The sequence below is a fragment of the Parus major genome, chromosome 1, assembly GCF_001522545.3.
Source record: "Parus major isolate Abel chromosome 1, Parus_major1.1, whole genome shotgun sequence".
Taxonomy (NCBI): Eukaryota; Metazoa; Chordata; class Aves; order Passeriformes; family Paridae; genus Parus; species Parus major.
In genome coordinates this window covers 16,434,290-16,453,805 of record NC_031768.1, presented here as the reverse complement: position 1 = coordinate 16,453,805, position 19,516 = coordinate 16,434,290, and the positions used below count along the sequence as shown (strand labels likewise).

General features: G+C 37.5%; 1 protein-coding gene across 3 annotated transcripts in view; it reads right to left on the bottom strand.

Annotated features, from left to right (window-relative positions):
* The window catches only part of CTPS2 (CTP synthase 2), a 60,593-nt gene that overhangs the window by 7,227 nt on the left and 33,850 nt on the right, over positions 1-19,516 (bottom strand). For all 3 annotated transcript variants that reach the window (XM_033512482.1, XM_015638364.3, XM_015638372.3), the window contains 4 exons: positions 8,795-8,891; positions 6,904-6,959; positions 6,090-6,186; positions 4,593-4,737 (listed from right to left, as the gene is read on the bottom strand). In XM_033512482.1, the coding sequence (XP_033368373.1) occupies positions 4,593-4,737; positions 6,090-6,186; positions 6,904-6,959; positions 8,795-8,891 (395 nt within the window). The remainder of the gene's footprint in view (positions 1-4,592; positions 4,738-6,089; positions 6,187-6,903; positions 6,960-8,794; positions 8,892-19,516) is intronic.

Below are 19,516 nucleotides of genomic sequence, written 5' to 3'. Positions count from 1 at the left end.
TGCAAATTAAAGATACATGAAGTACAGATAAATTTAGTACAGGCTGCAGTTGTTGAAGTTGTTTAACTTTTGAGGACTCAGCAAAAGGAAATCTGCAAATTATTATAATATCTTCCCCCCCCCCAAAAAAAAAGCTGAATTATTAAAATTATGTCATTAAAACATTACTTTGAATAAATGCGTATTTGATTGTGCAATGGTTATAATTGCAGTCACCCATATTCTTGGTACATATTTTTATGATCATTATATGGTCATAAAAATCATAGATATCATTTAAGGTCATAAAAATTGTATCTATCATTTAAAATTATGGTCATCATGTTACATTATGCTTCCATAAAACATCATTTCATCTGGGAATCCCTCAGCACAAACCCAAAACTCCCCAGTTCTGACCTGCCAGCCACCTGCACTCAGATATCCGGACCTAGGATAGTATCTTGTATAGGCACCAGCAGCTCACTACAATCACTGGAGAGAAACAGGCTCTGGCAGTGTTCTATGCATAACTGACCCACAGAACAGTTGTAACAAGCTATTTCGTTCCTTAAAGTGCATTTTCACTTAAAAACTATATTAAAAGACTTAAGGTGACTAGCTCAGAAGGGTTTTCACTGTAAATATCTAACATACTGACGTAACTAGCCATTACTAAGTACCAGCAGGGTTAAGAAAGGATTTCCTTTAAAACTTTTCTGTAGTTTTCTGTAAGAGCTCTGAGACTAACAGGGTCTTTGCTGTCCCAACCATCCCCACCTGGGACGCAGTCACTTGTCTTCTGCGGCGACTGTGGTGACAGTGAGGTCACCATCCCTACCAGGACAGCTCCCACCCCTGGCTCCTGGAGTGTCATCTTTTGTGGAGCAGCCCCTCTCTTGCTGCTCTCTTGACAATCTTCAAATCCCATTTCCTTCAAATCAAGTCTGGATTCAGGCAATGGCAGAAGCATGATGCTGTGCCAAATGTGTTCTTGACTGGGAACAATGAACAGGGGACATGAGGCACCAGAATGTGTCACACAGGTTGTTTCCTGTTCTGTTCATGTCTGCTTTCCTCCACAGCTGATCCAAGAGATAGCTGGACCATGCTAATGCAGTAAGCACCATAAGGGCAAATTTTCTGAGTTTTTTTGCATTTTATTTAATGCACCATTCCTTCTGTTCTCTGGCCACTTTTGTTCCTTGTCTCTGAACACAGCTCGTATGTCATCTTCCATTAATAATTTGCCCAGAACTCAAAAGAGCACTCTGTGACTAGATGGCATTGGATTGGTGACTCACATTAGCATATTCACTAATGCTTTGCAAAAGTTTTTTTTTGGCAGTAGTCAGTGTTGCCTACACTTACTCACCTAGGAGAACCTCTAATTTGCTATATTTCCTCCCTTGTACTGGATATTTGTATTTAAATTATTTATCTTTAGCTTCTTATCCTCTTCCTCCAAAGATGTCATTATATCCAGCAGGGATTACTAAATTCCCTACATATCTTTTTGTTACTTCTTTGTTCTGAATACTGCTTTCAGTTCTTATTCAAATGACATTATTTGCAAATATAATTAATGCACTCGGGCTTTCTGTTGCAGGCCATTAATAAAGGTGCTGGTTGTAAACAAAGAAGAAATAAAGCCTGCTGATGCTAAACTGGATAAGGGGAAAAAAACCAAAACAAAACAAAACAAGCAACATGGCTTTATTGTACTCCAGTGGTTTTGCAACCCATATTATACTGTTCCCAAAGATAAGTCAGTTTTTATTAATTTTTCCAAATGAAACTACATAGATTTCAGTAAAAGCCAACAACATTACATGTGAAGGTCCCCTCTTCATCCACTGGTTTCCTATTAAAACCCATTGTTTTCTCTTATAAAGCAGCATATTTGTGGGTGTTGTACACATTGAGTCTCATGTTGTTTTGGTTTTCTCTGTCCTTGAAAATGAAAATATAAACTGGTAGCTTCCCACCACATTCCTCACTTCTATATAAAATGGTGACTTCAGTACTTCCATGGAAATGTTTGGCAAAGGTCATGAACTAAAACCATTCCTAATGAAATGAAGTGCAGGACTTTGATGGTTGGGCACTCGTGCCATAAAGCACAAGAGCTGAAACCACAAAGGTAATTTGGGTGCCCAACTAGTACTTCAGGTAAATAAGTAACAATTTATCACTGAGTTACTCTGATCCTCTGCTCTGTTCTTGACTGCCTCTTGGTGTATACACCAAAATTTCTAGGAACTACATTTCCCCCAAAGGACACTTTCCAGTCTCAAACCAGGTATGCCCACACCTGTGTGGGCCTGTGTCTGTACCAGACTAGGCCTCACATAAATTTAACAGACAGTTTATTCACTTTCATTTATTTAGGGCACTCTCCCAGAAGTTGTAACGCACCCTTTAATTTATTATTAGCTTTGCTTACTAGCTAGGGCTTCTGTCCAGGTGTCAAATATTCTAAAATTGCACTCTAATTATGGGGCTGTTAAATGTTCTGGAGTAATAGTTTCCTATTAAGACTCTCATGCTGAAATACGTATTTCTTTTTGTCTCAGGACTTCATAATTCACTCTCTTTTCAGTGTTTATGGCAGCCTTGCATAGGTGATCTGCTCATCTTGCTGGTTTCCACAAATTCTCTTGCAGCTTACTCTGCTGTAGTCAACAGCACAACTACAACTCACGTGGGTGGTGCTGGATGAGGTGTGCAGAAAATCCTCTCCTCAGATTTCTTTCAGCCTTGCTAGGACATGCCTTAGCTTTACAACTCAATGAAATCACCAGCATTCTGGGGTTTAAAGGTTTACATTGGAAATCTTTCCACTCAGCAGGTAGGTATGTTAATATGAGTGTGTGTGCTCTAATTAACATTGCAATTCCCTCCTGAACATTCTTCTGTACAAAATCTTCCTCTTTTAGCCTGAAAATGCCTTCCTATTCCAGTGCTGTCTCTCAAGACACACAGGTGTATTGCTTCATTGCTGTGTAACTAGATAAATAGCAAAATCTGTAATTTTATATATTAAGTTTTGGGGTGTAGATTTTTTGACTTTGCTAAATGTTTAATTAAATTAAAATTAGAAATTTATTCTGTGAACATGAAGAAAAAGAGTTGGGTATACATTTTGAATGATTAATTCAAGTAAGTCTAAGAGGGGAAAATTCAGTAATGGCTGAAACTTTAGATCAAGGTTAGATAGCATAGTTGTTATCATGCTAAGGGATGTAAAGTAGCAGGACACGTGCAGAGGACTCATTGAAAATAAAGTAATTTTTCTTTAGAGAATTAAGTAGGGTTACTTATGGGACAGTGTGAGAAAGGATACTGGGGCCTGTGAAGTGAAATGTAGTGTGAGTCAGAGTGCCCACCAAGAGGGTAAGACTGAAGATCACTGTGATTGAAGACTCTGCCTTGCCAAGCACCACAAAAATTTGATCTGTGTATTGCACCAGCACACCTTTTAAAAAGTAGCTAAGGCTATGACCACTTGTAACAATAACAGGCTAAGGTAATAGGAGTGTTTCAATCAAGCTGTAGATCAGATATTCATTCTCTTCATATGTACATCACTGCATAATCAGGCAGAGTGAATAAACACTGATACCCGTAAAGGAGTAGGGAACCAAAACAGATTGGTCTGGTCTGGTCTGGCTGTTTTCCCATTAATACTCAAACTTGAATAAAATTTCTATTCCTCTCTTAATAAACAGACCTTATTTTAATAGTACACACACACAAAAAAAGCCCAGCCTACAGAATTAATAAGTTTGGTGTCTTCTTTAGAGGAAAAGCCAACATGCCAGAGTTGGTTCTGTTCAATGTTACTATTCAGTCATTTTATGATTTAATTTTTTTTTGTCATTGCTCCCAAGGTTTCCCTCTGACTTCTTTATTATTGCTATTATAATGAAATTTTAACTGTTACTAAGATTATTGAAATAAACAATTTCAAAAACATTGGCTAAAAAAACATTGGTACATTCAATAAACCAAAGGCTCTGTGTCCAAGAGACCAAGTGTCCTGGGTTGATTAATCAACCCAGGACACCAAGGACAGAGTTTTGGCTGAACCATCCAGCTCTGACCTAGATCCAAATCCTTCTGTAAGTCTAAAGATATCCCAATTGTTTTATTTCAGGCCTGTCTCTGAAAGATAGTACTTATTAAGCTACTACAAAATAAAATCAGTGTTTTCTTTGTTGCTATCATCATTCAAGTACAGCTAGGTACGAATATCACTTCACTGCTTGATCCTCTAGCAAATCTCTCCCTATGATGCTACTGTCAATGGAAGTTAACACAGAAGGCTGCCATCTTCATTTGAATTTATTAACAGTTTTTGCTTTTTTTTCTGATTGTAATGTGAGGTTCTGGCTTTAGCCCTAACAGCCTCTGAAAAGGAAGAAGTGAGGAACTGTGCTTCCTGCTTACAGGTTATTTTACATCCAGGTATAGGACAGGCACACACAGCCACAAGTAAATCAATACGTGAAGAACTCCTTTTCCTCTTCTCAGCTTCTGAATTGAAGCATGGGATAGTCCCTCCAAAAATGTGACTGGCAAATTGCAGGCAAGCAACAAAGAAAGATTACCTTGGGGACAATTTACATCCACGCTGCAGATATGCATTCAGTGTCCCAGTTGCTGCTAGCAACAGGCCGAGGTATGGAGGTGAAGGTTTCATAGGTCTGGAGGAAAATTCTGGGTGGAACTGAACTCCCACAAAGTACGGGTGATCTACAAGATAGACATCAAAGAAAATGACACAATTTAGGAAGAAAAAGTAGAAAAACTTTTAGGAAAAAACCTTATTGAAGATTTCAGACTAGTGTCCAGAAGCCGGAGCAGCACATGTGAATTTAAGGGTGAGGCAGCAGAAAACTTATTTCCACAAAAAGCAACTGTCAACAGACAGAGGTTAGTAGGGCAAACTAAGGAAAAAACATCCTATGATTCAAAAAAATAGAATAATAAACCTGTACCAACATGTAAGGGTGGGGGGAGAGCGGCACAACTGGAAAAGTCAGAGTTTACATTTATCACAGTATTTTTCTTAGTATTTTGGTTTCCATTATCTATTTATGCATGTCTATTCACAGCAGGGACAAACTCAAAGTTAAATCAGGTTGTTGACAGCTTTGTCTAGTCAAGTTTTGAAAGTCTCTGCTGCAAGAATGAAGATTTCACAAACTCTCTAGGTAATATACTCCAGTAATGTCATATATTTTGGCTGTACTGGATGCATACACATTTCATATACTCAAGCAAAATGAACACATATTGGGACCTGACCAAGAATATTTGAGAGTGCTTAGGGAGCAGGGCAATGTCACTGTGAAACTGGCATATAGATAAAAATCTATAAAAGGCCAAAGGCCCCTGATGACTAGAAAAAGGCAGTCATCATGCCCTTCTTCAAGACAAAAAGAAGGACCCAAGGAACAACAGAACATTCCTGACTTTCAGAACATGAAGGTCAGGAAGACTGGCAAAACAAGTCTGAGAAGAATCTGTCTTTGGATGCAAGGAGAGCACTGGCTTTCCTTAATTCTGACTTTAGCAAAGCATTTCATATGATTTCCTACTCTTTAAGTTGGAAGATGTGGGCTATGGGTAGACCACATAGTGTGTTAAAAAAATGGCCAGACTTCTGGGTTCAAAAAACAGTAGTGAGTGGTCCAAGCAACAGCATACTTGGAGATACTCAAAACTTGACTGATACAACTGTGGAGAACTTGACCTGTATTTGAAGGTAGCCCTGTGCTGAAGCAGAAGGCTGGACTATATGACCTCCCAAATCCCTCAATGATTCTACATAGACAAATTCCCCTAAGCTAAATTTAGGACCTTTTGGAAAAGGAGCACATTTGTCCCACAAAATCAAATACAAGCACAGTCTTTGCAAAGTGTAAGACTTTTCCTAATCTGAGTTTTCACCCATTGTAATACACAAGTGGAGTTAGCGGTATCCCCAAAATAATCTTGGTTGTTATGACAGCTAAATTTTGTGTCTACATGAAATTCAACAACCTATAGCTTATACAGTTTTAATAGATGCAGGAAGTATTACAAACAAGTAAGACACTCACTCTCCAGTTCAATAATTTCCATCCTGTTCCCCTCTGTATCATGGCCAACAAATTTCAAACCTTTCTCTTCAAAGCAATGAGTCAATTCTGGGTTCACCTGAAACATTGAAAGCAATAATAATTGTAGTTCTGTTTAGTTTTTTGCTTTAACAAACAGCAGCAGTTAATGGCAATGGTTGTTACATGCATACAAGAATTAAGAGAATTGGTAAAGGTTGGGAACTTTTGCTTTCTTGTTTTAACAACTCTGGCACAAATTTGTAAAAGTGGACATATTTATTAAGTAGACAAATGAGTAATTTTAAAAGTTACATTCAAAAATTGAAGCCAAGGTCCCTCCTGCTTGCTGCCCTCCTGAATCCAAGCAGCCTGCATTCCCCCTTTTCTAAATGGCCCACTAGATGTAGACTGACCTCCCCTTTGAACACTGCATTTCAGTGGTTATGACAAAGGCTGTGATGCAGCTCTTCCTTCAAACTGAGGAGCTCTGCAGTGAGCTGTCTCATTTCCTTGATGATGTTTTAACCACTCAGTTAACATCCAAACTTTGCACAGGTTTACTACCACCACATTCTCCTCCCTTTTAAAGAAAGTTAATATTATCTCAATCAATTACAGCATGCAAATATCGGATAGTTCATGCCCCTTTAGAGACACTGATGGAGTCAGATCCCTTTTTAACTACCTCAGAGATAACTCCAGGAGTCCACCTCTTGTGTGTCTCCTTGAATGACAGTATTTTGAAAGTATCCAGGCACCTTGTCTCAGGTGTTTGCACACACAGGAGTGGACCCATACAAAGGACAGTGCTTACCTCGTATCGATGCCTGTGTCGCTCCTCTACAAACATTTCATCACCATAAAGCTTCCCTGAATATACAACAAAAGAGAAATTCAAGCCAGTGTGTTGCTTTAATAGTTGCTACAATTATTCCTGGTAATTTAAACCTCAAAGAAGTCACATTTAACACATGTTAAACATTACAAGATATTATTCACCTCACTGCATTCTTCTGTTCGTCCTGAGTGATGACTAGTTCCTTTTAATTTACTGTTACCTGAGTTTATTCAGGATTCATATTCAACATCCCTTGACTGGAAATAGCTTAGGCAGACTAGAATCTAAACCTGTTGTAACTAATTTAAACTGTACAGCTAAATTAAAAAAAAAATAAAAAAAAGTCTGAGTGAACCAGCAATGTAAAATCCCTTCAAGGTTTTACAACAGTTGCACACAAAAGATGCAGGCAAGGAAGCCTTTTAGTAGCATCTGTTCCATTTTAATAGGTTATGCATGGCACCTGGCATAGTACCTCCAAAGAACAGACTATTGCTTTTCTGTTTTCCTGATCTCATTACCCAAATGATTATTGCAGTCTTCTGTGCATCATCTTGAACACTCCACATTTCACAGCAACAAGTTAGAGGTATGCAGTAAACCAGATTTTAATCATATCTCTTACTTATAATCATGGCTCAGATTTTGCTCTCAATTTACAATAAGCCCATGAGAATTACTGTCTTGCTAAGGGAGTGGTACATGAACCAAACCAAGAACATCTTTAAAAATTGTGGAATAATAGTATTGCCATTTTACAAAAAATAGTATATGTCTTAATTAAAAGGGACCACCTTTTCAAAACTATTATTTCCATCCAAGTTGTAAAGTGTAAGAAGAAGAAATCAGATTTCCTGATTAAACTACCATAGCTTTTTATGACTCTTTCTAAAGATCTAAACGGATCTAAACAATTCTAAATATTGCTCAAGAGTTACAACACATGTTGATTTATATTAACTTTCCCAAGAAGTGTTCAGGTCACACAAAAATTTGTGTGCATATCACACATAAGCAAAGTATCACCCAGGCTAGTAAGATCACTAGTATGGGCATCTCTAGAACTGCAGATCTTTCATTAAATGATATTTATATTATATTATATTATACCATATATATATATTATATTATGGTATTACACTTTGGTCTCCTACAGAAGTAGATGTCATTTTTAAATACTCAGAAGGATACATTCCTTAAGTTTAACATAGCTAAAGCGAGAACAGCTCAGATCAGTATCAGGGGCAGGGCAATATAAGAAATACACACTTATTTAGTCAATGGACAAGAATCTATTTTTTATACCTTTGCAACATCATCTACATTACTATGTAAAATTGTCTGATTTTTGTCAGACAATTGATATTGCTTGTCAGTAATACTGACAAGTATTACTTCAATTTTAAAATACACATAGATAAAATTAAATATTTTTTTCTACATTCTGGTTGCTTTTATTTTGTTATCTGAAGCATCCTGTTACAGCAAATAATTTTCCTTTCCTTCAACAGATACTTTGCTTTCCCAAAACAAGACTGCTCCCAGGGCCAGGCTAGAAAATATGAAGAAAGCACTCTGACATTCCCAAGAACATTATGAATTCAACTGCCATGAAATGTATTCCAGTTGTCTCAACATTTTACTCATTTTTTTAAAAAAAAGCATTGGACTCCCCAGTTTCACTGGGAATTATGGATGATTCTCACGTCTGTTACACTCCAATTCTCAGTACATGTAAATAATAGGATCAGTGAATGAGCTCAGGGAAGCTGCCACCTGACTGCTTAAGATTATAGCATTTCTGATTTTCCTCGTTACAAAGTTCCTACCCAATAGGCAAAGTCATAAGAGCAGAAAAATAACTTACTTAAAACAGAATTTTCAGTTTTAAAAACAGTCCTCCTCTTCCCCAGCCTCATTGTTCCTCCCATATCTCCAGGATTGTGTTCTGGCATGTCAATAACCTGTAGAGGAAAGTTGATCAGACACTGTTTCATTCAATAAATAAAAAAATCCTAAAACAAACAATTTCCTAGCAAGTTGAACAGATTTACAAATGGCAAGTTTACATATTTTACCTCCAATCACTATTTGTCTTTTGTTTTTCTAATGTTCTGTTCTTCAATACTACACTGAAGTAATAGACTGACAGTGTTAACTAGTTTGTGAATGTTTCCATTCAATGTTTAGATTAACAAAAGCAACTTACTAATTTCTTAATTTTTTGGGATGGAAAAATACCACCTTTCTCTTAAAAATTATACCCAAGTGTTACCAATAGGATACCTCTGCCCAAAGCTATTCTTTGTGCTAAGCTAGTACACAGATTTTTTAAAATTCAAATTCACAGAGAAAGGAAGTCCACCAAATGATAAAGACACCATCTCTGGAAAAACAAAATTCCTGAACCTCACAGAGGATGAAAGATTATCCTGGGGAAATATTCCCATATTTATAATATTCTAACTAGGCTATTTCTTACATTGCTCTTTCTTCTGCTAAGAGGCAGAAACAGCTGTGCTATCAAGTGAGAAGACCACCTCTTTCTTTGGAAGTAGGAAGAGGGGAAGGGCTTGCACTAGCAGAGTGAAAAAGGACACTTGTAGCAAGATGTTAAGGTTGTAAAAGCAGAGTATGAGAAGAGGTGACTCCAGTATGTGTGTGCTATTTCAGATAACAGATAAACCGAATTTATCACAGAAAATGATAAATGAACAGAAAACCATTCCTCCCACTTTACTAAAGGGTTTATCAGACTGCTTAAGAGTTCACAAAATACTGGGTTGCCTTGTATGAAGAATATGTTATTTAACCTAAAATTTAAATACAAGGATATGCAAATACTGGCTTTGAGGATTGAAGCAGATGGATCAAATGGCTTCTACGTGGGTTAAGTGAAACCCAGGATGGTGGGATTCAGGGCACATGAGAAACCACAACTTAAGGGAAGGAGTGTACTTAGTTTTGCTCGGTTTGAAAAATCCTGCAGGGTCTCCCTCCAGTTTAGAGGAAATCTGTCTAAGAGAGGTAAAACAGTTCAAAATTGTATAAACATGAGCTGAAGCTTTGACCTACAACTTGTATTCACATAAACACAGTCAATGAAGAATGCAATGACAAAGAAAAGTTTTAAAAATACAAATATTCACATATATAGGTAATCTCGAATGAATTTTTATTAACCTTAATTTGCCCTCTGAGAGTAATGAAAACAATATCTGATGATACACTTCATAAAGTGAAGTTATTCAATTTAGGAGGGACGGTGGAAAGTGCTTAACCTTTGGCCTTGTGCCAATGCATTTCAGCTGTGTAATTATCTCTGTACAACCTTATACCTTCAAAATGTTATTTATAAGCCATATATTCATTATAAAATGTCATGAGGAGGAGCTGTGATCAAACCAATAGGATATTATGGATACTTCAATTACCTCTCCAATCAAAGCTGAAGACTTTGCAAGACATTGAGCTAAGCCCTCCTCCAAAAATACAAAAAATAAAAGAAAACCTTGTAATTGAATCCTTACTATTTGAAAAGTATAAAATTTACTGAATTTATTTTCATTCATTTAATTTCACTTTTTTCCTGAAGTAGTGACCACAAAAAAAAAAAAAAAAAAAAGAGTGTCTCAGAAGTAGAGCATCTGCTCTGCTGAAGTTTTCTGTCATCCTCTGGGTCAGACCCCCACATGGTGCTGCAAACCCTACAAAAACTCTGGCTGGAGAAATGGTCTCATAGGGAAGGTTCAGGTGAGTTTCAACATCAACTGTGCATGTGTGTGTTTGTGTGTTCTCAGCTCTCCACCTTTCCCAATACTGTTAGATTTATAGTAAGAAACAGACAAGGTTTGATTTATTAACTTTTGTCATCAGGTGACAAAAGGAGCTACTTATGAAATGTTACCTCGGAACTGCTCTGGCTCTGTGGCTCAGATGAACTCCAGCAACTACAACAGCAGAGCCCTCAATGTTTATTTATTACTTGAGTTTCTCTGCAACAAAGTCTGTGCAGGATGCTTTTGAAACCAAAGTGGCACTGCTGCCCTATAGCCCAAAGAAAGTACTGAGAATAAGAAAAGCAACTCAAATAAATGAAATATTTTTCCGTATTATACAGAATTTATTTGATCAGAAAAAGATGAGTTTTCCAATAGTGGTCATTTTGAACAACTATGCAACTGAATAGATTCTTCAAAGAGCTTATGATTCCTGGCACAGAATAAATCAGCTCTTTGTATGCATTAGTTCTTTGAAGGGCAGAGAACAGCACAGAACAGGCAGGCACTACAAGCAACAAGAAGTATCAGTATGGAGGATGCAAGAATAGGTAAGACACCAATTAAGTCTTTCTTACCCAAATTTCTGAAAACTGCCAGCACTTACAGGGATTTTATAGAGATCATGTATTACACCAGACAGCCAACATGAAATTAAGAATGAATCACTGTAACACAACACAAAGCACATTCTAGATATAAAGCCATCTGATCACTATTTAATCATATTATTAATGAATAGTGACTTCAACTATCCATGAACAGAAACCTTCTTTCAGATATCTATTGCTTGGATTGTTTTACTTTTATTAGAAAACATATAAAAGCCAATGAGAAAACCCTTTAAGCCCTGACACTCAATTTAGAGTGTCGCCTTGAAAGCTCAGCTTCTGAGCTTGCTGACATGGTTTTTTAAGGACTTTCTTAAGACAGTAACTGTAAACATAGATATGTGTGTATTCTTTCTGTTACACGTCTTCTGATGGGCATTTCTTATGGCCAGTGCAGTGAGAAAGTGTTATCTTGACCATCCAATCCCTAGCCATGGTAAGAAGCCTATAAATCCTGGGAAAGAAAATAAACTCTGCTCTTTCTGCACCATACCTCAACCTGTGTTCGCGTGATCTATTGATCTTCAGCAGTAACAATAGAGCAGCCAAGGTCCCGAAAGCCCCACATAAAATAATTTCAGTAATCACACCAGGACTATTGCATTTTTTCTTTGTTTTGCCTCACATCCTGCAATGCCACTTTGAGAAATACATCTACTCTGGTTACCTTGGCAGGGGAAGGAGAAGGAGTGAGAAGTGTCTGGTTGGGTTTTGTTTGCAGGCTTTGTTTTTGAGGGGTTGGGGAGGGAGACAAGCATTACTTGATTTGAACAAGTGATTGCTAAGCAGCGTTGGAAGCATGTTCTTACGAGTCTGGGGTCTAGGTGCTTTTCTCTTTTCACTCTGCCCTTGACTGGTGAGCAAAAGATTTATCAATGCTGAAATAAATTATTACACATGTAAGTGCTGATCAAAGCATCAGGAGATGCCACAGCCCTGGAGATTACCCAAACACTGAAAAGAAGCTCTAAATACAGCACCCGAGATGTGTAAAGTTGACAGGAGCAGGGAATGCAGTGACAGGTTCTGATGAATCCTAATCCCTGCTGAACACAGCTATGAAAAAAAATCCAGCAGTGCAAACTGACAAGGACTCAACCCAAACCTAAGAAACATCCTTTTCTTTACTCTTCCATTATTTTTCTGCAGGATTAGTCAGTACTTGCTAGATTTGATCTGACCAATGAATCATAAATTCAACAGTAAACAAACCCAAACACCTGCAAATGGGATGTTTATACTAACATCTATTCTGTTTTAGAAACAAACTAGTACAAATACTTTAAGGAAAAAGTTGACAAGTGCACACTATCAGGGGCAATGAGAGCTTACAACTTGGCAAGGAAACCAAAATGACAGATTTTCCCTGTTCATTAAAAAAGTGGGTTACATTTTCAGTTACTGAAAGAATGTGCAAATATTACACCTGCCTAAATCCCTTGCTCCCTTTTCCCCCCAGAGATATCCTAGCTCCAAGCAAATCCCATCACTGCTCACCCATCCAAAACACTCAAGTGTCCTAGGACTAAATTACTTGCCAACAAAGCCACTTACAGATTTCAGACTACTCAGTGCTTCCTTACTCTGACTGAAGTAATGCTGTTTTTAAAAGGATGTCCACCATCATGTGTAAGACCAAAGCAGAAAATATCAATAGCTGATTCATGCAATTACATACTGATATGAGTAACCAGCTTGAAAATTCCTGTCCTCTACTCTCTTCAACAAACTACAGCACAGTATCCAAACATCCCAATAAATATGAATTTAAATTTCTTAAAACTCTTAAAATCCCATAGAATATTACTGTCAACCATTTTCCAGTTTGAGTGATCCTCTTCTCCACAGATTTGTTGTTTATTTTAGAATTAAGTAACTGCCATGAAGCATTTATTTATTGAAGTCCAAAAGCTCTCTAAGGATTCTGTCGAAGCAGAAATTCTGCTACAGAATGTTTTGTAACATTTTCTCTAGAAGAATTCATAAAGGGTGTGGCTTCTTTTCAAACAGTGCTTACTCACTCGTAAGCAGAGTGCAATGAACTGAGGAAGTTAATAGAGATGTTGATATGCAAAGCCCATAAAGATATTGCTTAACAGCATTTTGAGAACTCATTCAAGTTATTCCAAACACATGTCCTAGAGTCGGCTTAAAGACTTAATCAAGCAGAAAGTTTCAGACTTAGCATTAGTGAAAGGCACAGGGTCGGACAGTGCTGGCTATAGAAATACACTGGAGTGTCAGTCACACCATGCCATGAAGGGCAGGATTTGCCACAGACTTGAATAACTAAAAAGGATGTGGAAGAGTGTTCCCAGACTTCAGACTGGTCCATCTCACACTATAATTAATGACTAAATACTAATTTAATTTCAGAAAGATCAGCAAATGTGTAGCTGGGAGAAATCTTTCATCTTATCATATACATCTTTAAAAAATCAGAACTCTGCCTTTGAACTCACTGCCTTTGAAAAGGACTTCTTCAGCTGCAATTCCTAGTAGGTGAAATTTTGCCCTTACCAAATGTCCTTAAATATGTATCAGGTATATCAGAAAGAGGAAGGCATGAAGTAAGTCTGTGTCTCTGAGTATCCTAAAGCAAAGAGAAGAACCTAGAGAGTGAGCTAGAGCCTGGTGCTCTCTTCATCAAACACCCCCCACCCACAATGGTGAGACAGGAACAAACACAGCCTGAGACTGTTTCAACAGCAGTAGTATGCTTGGATGGTCTCTGACTCAGAGAACTATTACATCCTGCAGGCAACTGCCACGGAGCACTGGGCCACAGACAAGCCCCATTAGCTAAACTACACAAAGTAGCCATGGAAACATGAGATTGTCCATAGTAGAGACAAAGCACAGCAGATGTTTTACCCTCCAAACTGCCCAGTGTTCTATACTTGCTCTTCCCTGAGTTCTCATGCATGAACAAGCATCCATTCCAGTTGTTTCTCGTTCATTAACAGACCTGTGCTAGTTTGAACTGCTTCATGATCAGTCATCTCTGCTTTCAGCAAGCAAGACAGAAGGAAAATTGTGTACTTCAAGGAAAGTAAGCAGGAAAACTGATTATTTCAAGTGGTCACTACTCCAGACCTTCCCTGAGGAGAATCACTGGTATTGGCTTTCAGACAATGCTCACTGCCATGACCTACACTAACCTAGTGCTTCTTGAAGAAATTCTGTTCACCTGCCACAAAAAAACAGTATCTTCACAGGGAAGATAAGGAGAACTAGCAACTGTTTTCCATCCCGTTTCTGTAAAGTAATCAGACCACCATCACACTTGCAAGAGAGCCTGCCTGGATTCCAACCACCGATCCTTCACACAGAATAATGTCACCACCCATTTTGATGCTCTGTCCATCTTCCAAATCTGCTCAGTGACAATTTGGTACTTGATAACCAGGGACACAGAAACTGAGGCATTTCTTTTAGAAAGGAAGTGAATGGGAAGCAAGTAGAAAATTGACCCATTTTAATTCTTTTTCTAGTTGGAAAGTATTTTTGTTGTACTGTAAAACTTCCCAGCAAAACATAGAGTTGAGAAGAAATCCCTGGAAGAGGTCTTGGATCAGTTGAAAGACACCTATTTATTTTATTTACTGGATATGGAAAAGCATCCTATTGAAAGGATAGCTATTTAAATAAAAAAAGACAAGGTACCTTAGCTGAAAAGTTGAAAAAGAGACTGAAAGTTTTCAAGTAAGAGTTCTAGTCACAGAAGAAAGAAAGCAGTGCAAATGCTACCCAGAGCATGAAATCCATGTCAGTTTTAAGAACACAAACCTGAACATCCGTAATTTTTGTGTATTGGCTTCTGTTTTAAGAGAAATTACATTATTCTCTTTTTGATTCAGCCTGATAATTAATTTTTACATTATCTGACAACACACATTTGACTGAAGCTTAAACAAGTTCTAGCAGCTAAGATGATTTCACCAACTAGGTTTAGTTCCATCTGATTAATATATCATTAAATTGAGGCTTTAAACGGAAGGACAAAAATATACAATCACACTGGTTGATACTGACATACGAAAATTCCTTACCTAAAATTTGGAGTAAATAAATGAAACAGGAAGATCCATAAGGACTTCTCTGCTAGAGATATCTAGGAATCAGCCCAGTACCACTCCTTCATTTAGCAATTAGGGTATTACGCTTCATATTATGCCCAAAAATCATTGGCTGACCACCACTTTAATTGCTGATTGATCACCTTTTGATATAGACACCAGAATTTACATTTCTGCATCAAAAAGAATTTGGTACTAGTTGGGCCAAATTGGTATCTCTGATAGATGAACAATCTAAGAAAATCAGCTGAATAGAAGGAAAAACAATGCACTTACTCAGAATAAAAAACCGCTAATGTTTAACTCTTTGAAGAACAAAAACCCCATAGTACAATTCAAGATCCCAAGGAAAAGCAAAGTAGTGAGAAAATATCTTGAAACTTGTTAAAGACACCACTGAGCAAGCATGTTAAACTGCTACAAGGTATTTTGCAAGCTGTATGTCTTCGGAAAAAAATCCTACTAAAGAGAACTGCAGACAGTTGTGAAAGTAAATCTTTATCTATACCCAGTGCCAAAATCTTGTGGCAATCTGATTCCTTTAACATGCAGCTCAGCTGAGTCCACTCTGGAAAACCACACAAAGCAGTCAGCTCATGCCAACCACTACAACCTTTAATTGAAGCAATTTGTTCTCATGCACAAGTCTATTTTCTTTTCAACTGTTCTTTTCCATCTAAGCTGAAATTTTGTATAAATATAAACAGATGTAGATAATGAAGGCTGGAGTAGCTCTCTTACTAATTAACAGTACACTCATGCTTCTTCCTACCTTCCACCCCATTCTATTCTTCATTTACATTTTTGCATTTTGAAACACCATCCCACAAAGGATCAGAGTGAGGAAGAACACTGTGCAAGCTAAAGTAACTGGTGTTGGAAAGCATGCAGGATTACTTTTACTGTTTAAACTCATCCACGTCTACCATGTAGATACCTAGAAATATTTTACATGCATTTTTACAATGTCTTCCTTCTTTCTTCCTCTTTGAAAGCTTCTGGTTTGATTTAAGTCCTGTTTAAATGTCATGCCAGTTCCCTCACCTCTACTTCCGACACCCCATAACAAATCATACTAAATGGAAGGCCCTCTAGAACAGAAGCTGACTCCTTCATTACTTAGTGGTCCTCCCAGTTAATTTACTAATTACTACAGAAATTCTAGTAATGTTAATCTTATGGATTAAGAGCAGAACAGACATACTATAACAGGGAATATCTAGGCAGAAAGCCCCTGGCTCTATCACTCTAATTTTAAATACTACTCTTGTCTTCCATTGCATGCCCAGAACAATAAATGTACTTTGATTATAGAGAATATGAATGCTGGGTATCTTGTTAGGCATAGAGTATTGACATTTATTCTTCTGAAAAGCTCTCCAGCAACAAGCAGTGGAATTTTCTTTCCCCCATGAATTCAACAGCAGATTACTTTCATGAGCCCTTATCCTCCCTCCTGGACATACATCATAATGTTTCTCTTCTCATTCTGGAAAAACTAAAGCAAGAGCTGGATATCATATAGTGGTCATCAAGGTACTGACTTGTAATTCTAGGATTTTCTAAATCCTATAGTTTCCTATTGTAAAGTATATTGGAAAACAAGATCACATAGGGAGATAATTACAACAATGCAACTTTAAACAGATTAACTTATAGGTACTTTGGTATTTTCATTACTGTCTGTCCAACAACAGTAAACATATTTTCAGCTTCAGAAAACCAAAAGGAATGATTTATATTAATATCATAGCAGAGATTAATTACCTTGATTACATCTGCAACGCATTTCAGGGATGCTTTGAGACACATGCTCTACATTACACTTAATAGCTTCCTGCTTCCATTGCAGAAAAGCTTCAGTTGGCCAAAGATCATCTTGTCTGGAAGATTCTTTATTCTGATAAAACACTTATGACCCACAATACTTTTTTTTTTTTTTTATTTCAAGTAGAAGCATGATGTCTTCCTTCTGAGCAGGATCCCTCCTGTCTCATTTTGTCTGTCTTACTTCCTCCAAAAACCTAATAAACATCACTGTTCAGATTATAATTTAATTCTGCACTTCTTGTGATCTTCTCCCCCAGCACTTTAACTGTATCCACTTCAACATGAAATGACAATAATTCTTTGGGATTTGCTTTCCTTAACTGTGTTTATAAGGTATAATCAGGGGGTCAGGTTCAGACACCATTCAAAAGGACAAGTGGCTTGACCAGTTGCACCCATGACACGTACATCAAACGCTGATCGCTTTCTCTCCCAAAAGGGCACCAGTGAGCACACTGGGATGCCTGGATTCATGTAACAAGCTCCAGAGTTAACTTGACAATACAGACATGCCTGTGCAGCTCTTGCTTGCTAACAGATCATAAAACCAGAATTGCAAATCTTCATATTCAGTTTTAGGGATGGACACGGCACACGCTTTTAAAATATAAACCAACAGGAAGAGCTACCTGTGAGGAAGTAAGAAGAGAGAAGCAGAGAGGATGTGTGATACAAATGGAGAACCACTAGAAAAAGGTCAGAGAGGAGGAGGAATTGGATCTTCAGATCACTTCTTATTTAGCAATAAGATGGTGAAAGCCTATAGGAAAAAAATTACCAATATTGTTTCTAAGAAAGTAACATTTATAGAACCAACATTATACTTGTGCAGATCAAGCATTTAATTAGCATGACATCAGCTGAACACACCCAACAGAATTACAGACACCCTCTGTGAAAAGTGTGGGTGGCCAGGCACAGATTAATTCAACAGATAATGCAGTGATCTACTCAAATGCTACAAATGTTTACTGAGAAACCAAAAGACATTGCCACACAGCCACAGTTCCAGGCTGTGTCACCACAGCAGGACACAACAGGCACCCAGCACAACCAACCTCACAAAGGCCAAGTTTTCCAGTGGTACCCATACAAAAATAATTTCTATCCTTCACCTTCTCCTCTGATAGTCTACAACAGCGGAATGAAGAAACAGAGAGCATGAGAAAAAAAATTTAGTTTAAAAGCACAGATCTACAGTATATCACTGTCAAATCCATTGCAACTGCAGTTCTGTTGTTCAGTGCCTAACCCCCTCTAGTACTACTGCATTATCACATACAATGATGGATGGGAAGCAAATAAATATAGAATTAAGGAAACAGAAAACCTTGTTAATAAAACAGTCTTCCTTTTGAGAAACTTTCATAATTTTCTTATACTTCACATTATTTTTCTTCCATCACATTAATTTTATTGGGGGGGGGGGTCAGGGGGCAGAGTATTTATTAAAACTACAACTTTAGCTAATAGCTTTTTGTTTATTTTTAATAAAAATTAAATACTTTACAACATAATGAACAGGCAATTCACATCTAATAAAATACAGCCTTCAATACAACCACTTAATTGATTTAGATCCCTTACTTTCAATTGTCCATGTTTTCATTGTCCATGTACTTCCAGGCACATGATCAATTCCAGTTCTCACTCTTGGGTATCTATTAGGAAAAGGGTGGAAGTCCTCAGCTGCTGCACAAACTTTTCTCTGCAGGTATCAAGCCACTTTACAAAGGCAAGTGTGTTTCATTGCCTCCATTGGGTACGGGAAAAATAAGGCAGATTAAACAATTTTTTTCATCTAGCAGAACCAGGACTTCTGTGGTATCTAAACTTGTTCCTACACTTTAGAAACAAGGCAGCTAAGGATACAGAAAGCACATATTCCCAGGGGACCTTCTAACAAGGCCAGTGTCTTAATGTAACTTGGTCCCTTATCTGAGTAGGAGACATGTCCACAGAAATGGCATTCATAAAATTGGACAGTTCGTGTAGTTTTCAACATATGAACTCCAGCAATCTATTGAGTTACGCAGGAATCTGTGAAGAGGTAAACTATTTCATGTTCCCTCATTTCTAGATGTTTTGTTAGTACACAATTTCTGCAAGCTTTTAAGGCCAGTGGGTGGAGAAGATGTTTTGGAGCTGTTATATTCAGCAATATAATCACAGCATTAAGGGATCTGGACAATTCCCCTTTCTTTACATTATTAACTTGCCAAATAGAACAATGGTGAGGAACTAGTTCACTAGTTACAGTGTTTCCCCTGTTTTCTCACATAACTTCAGC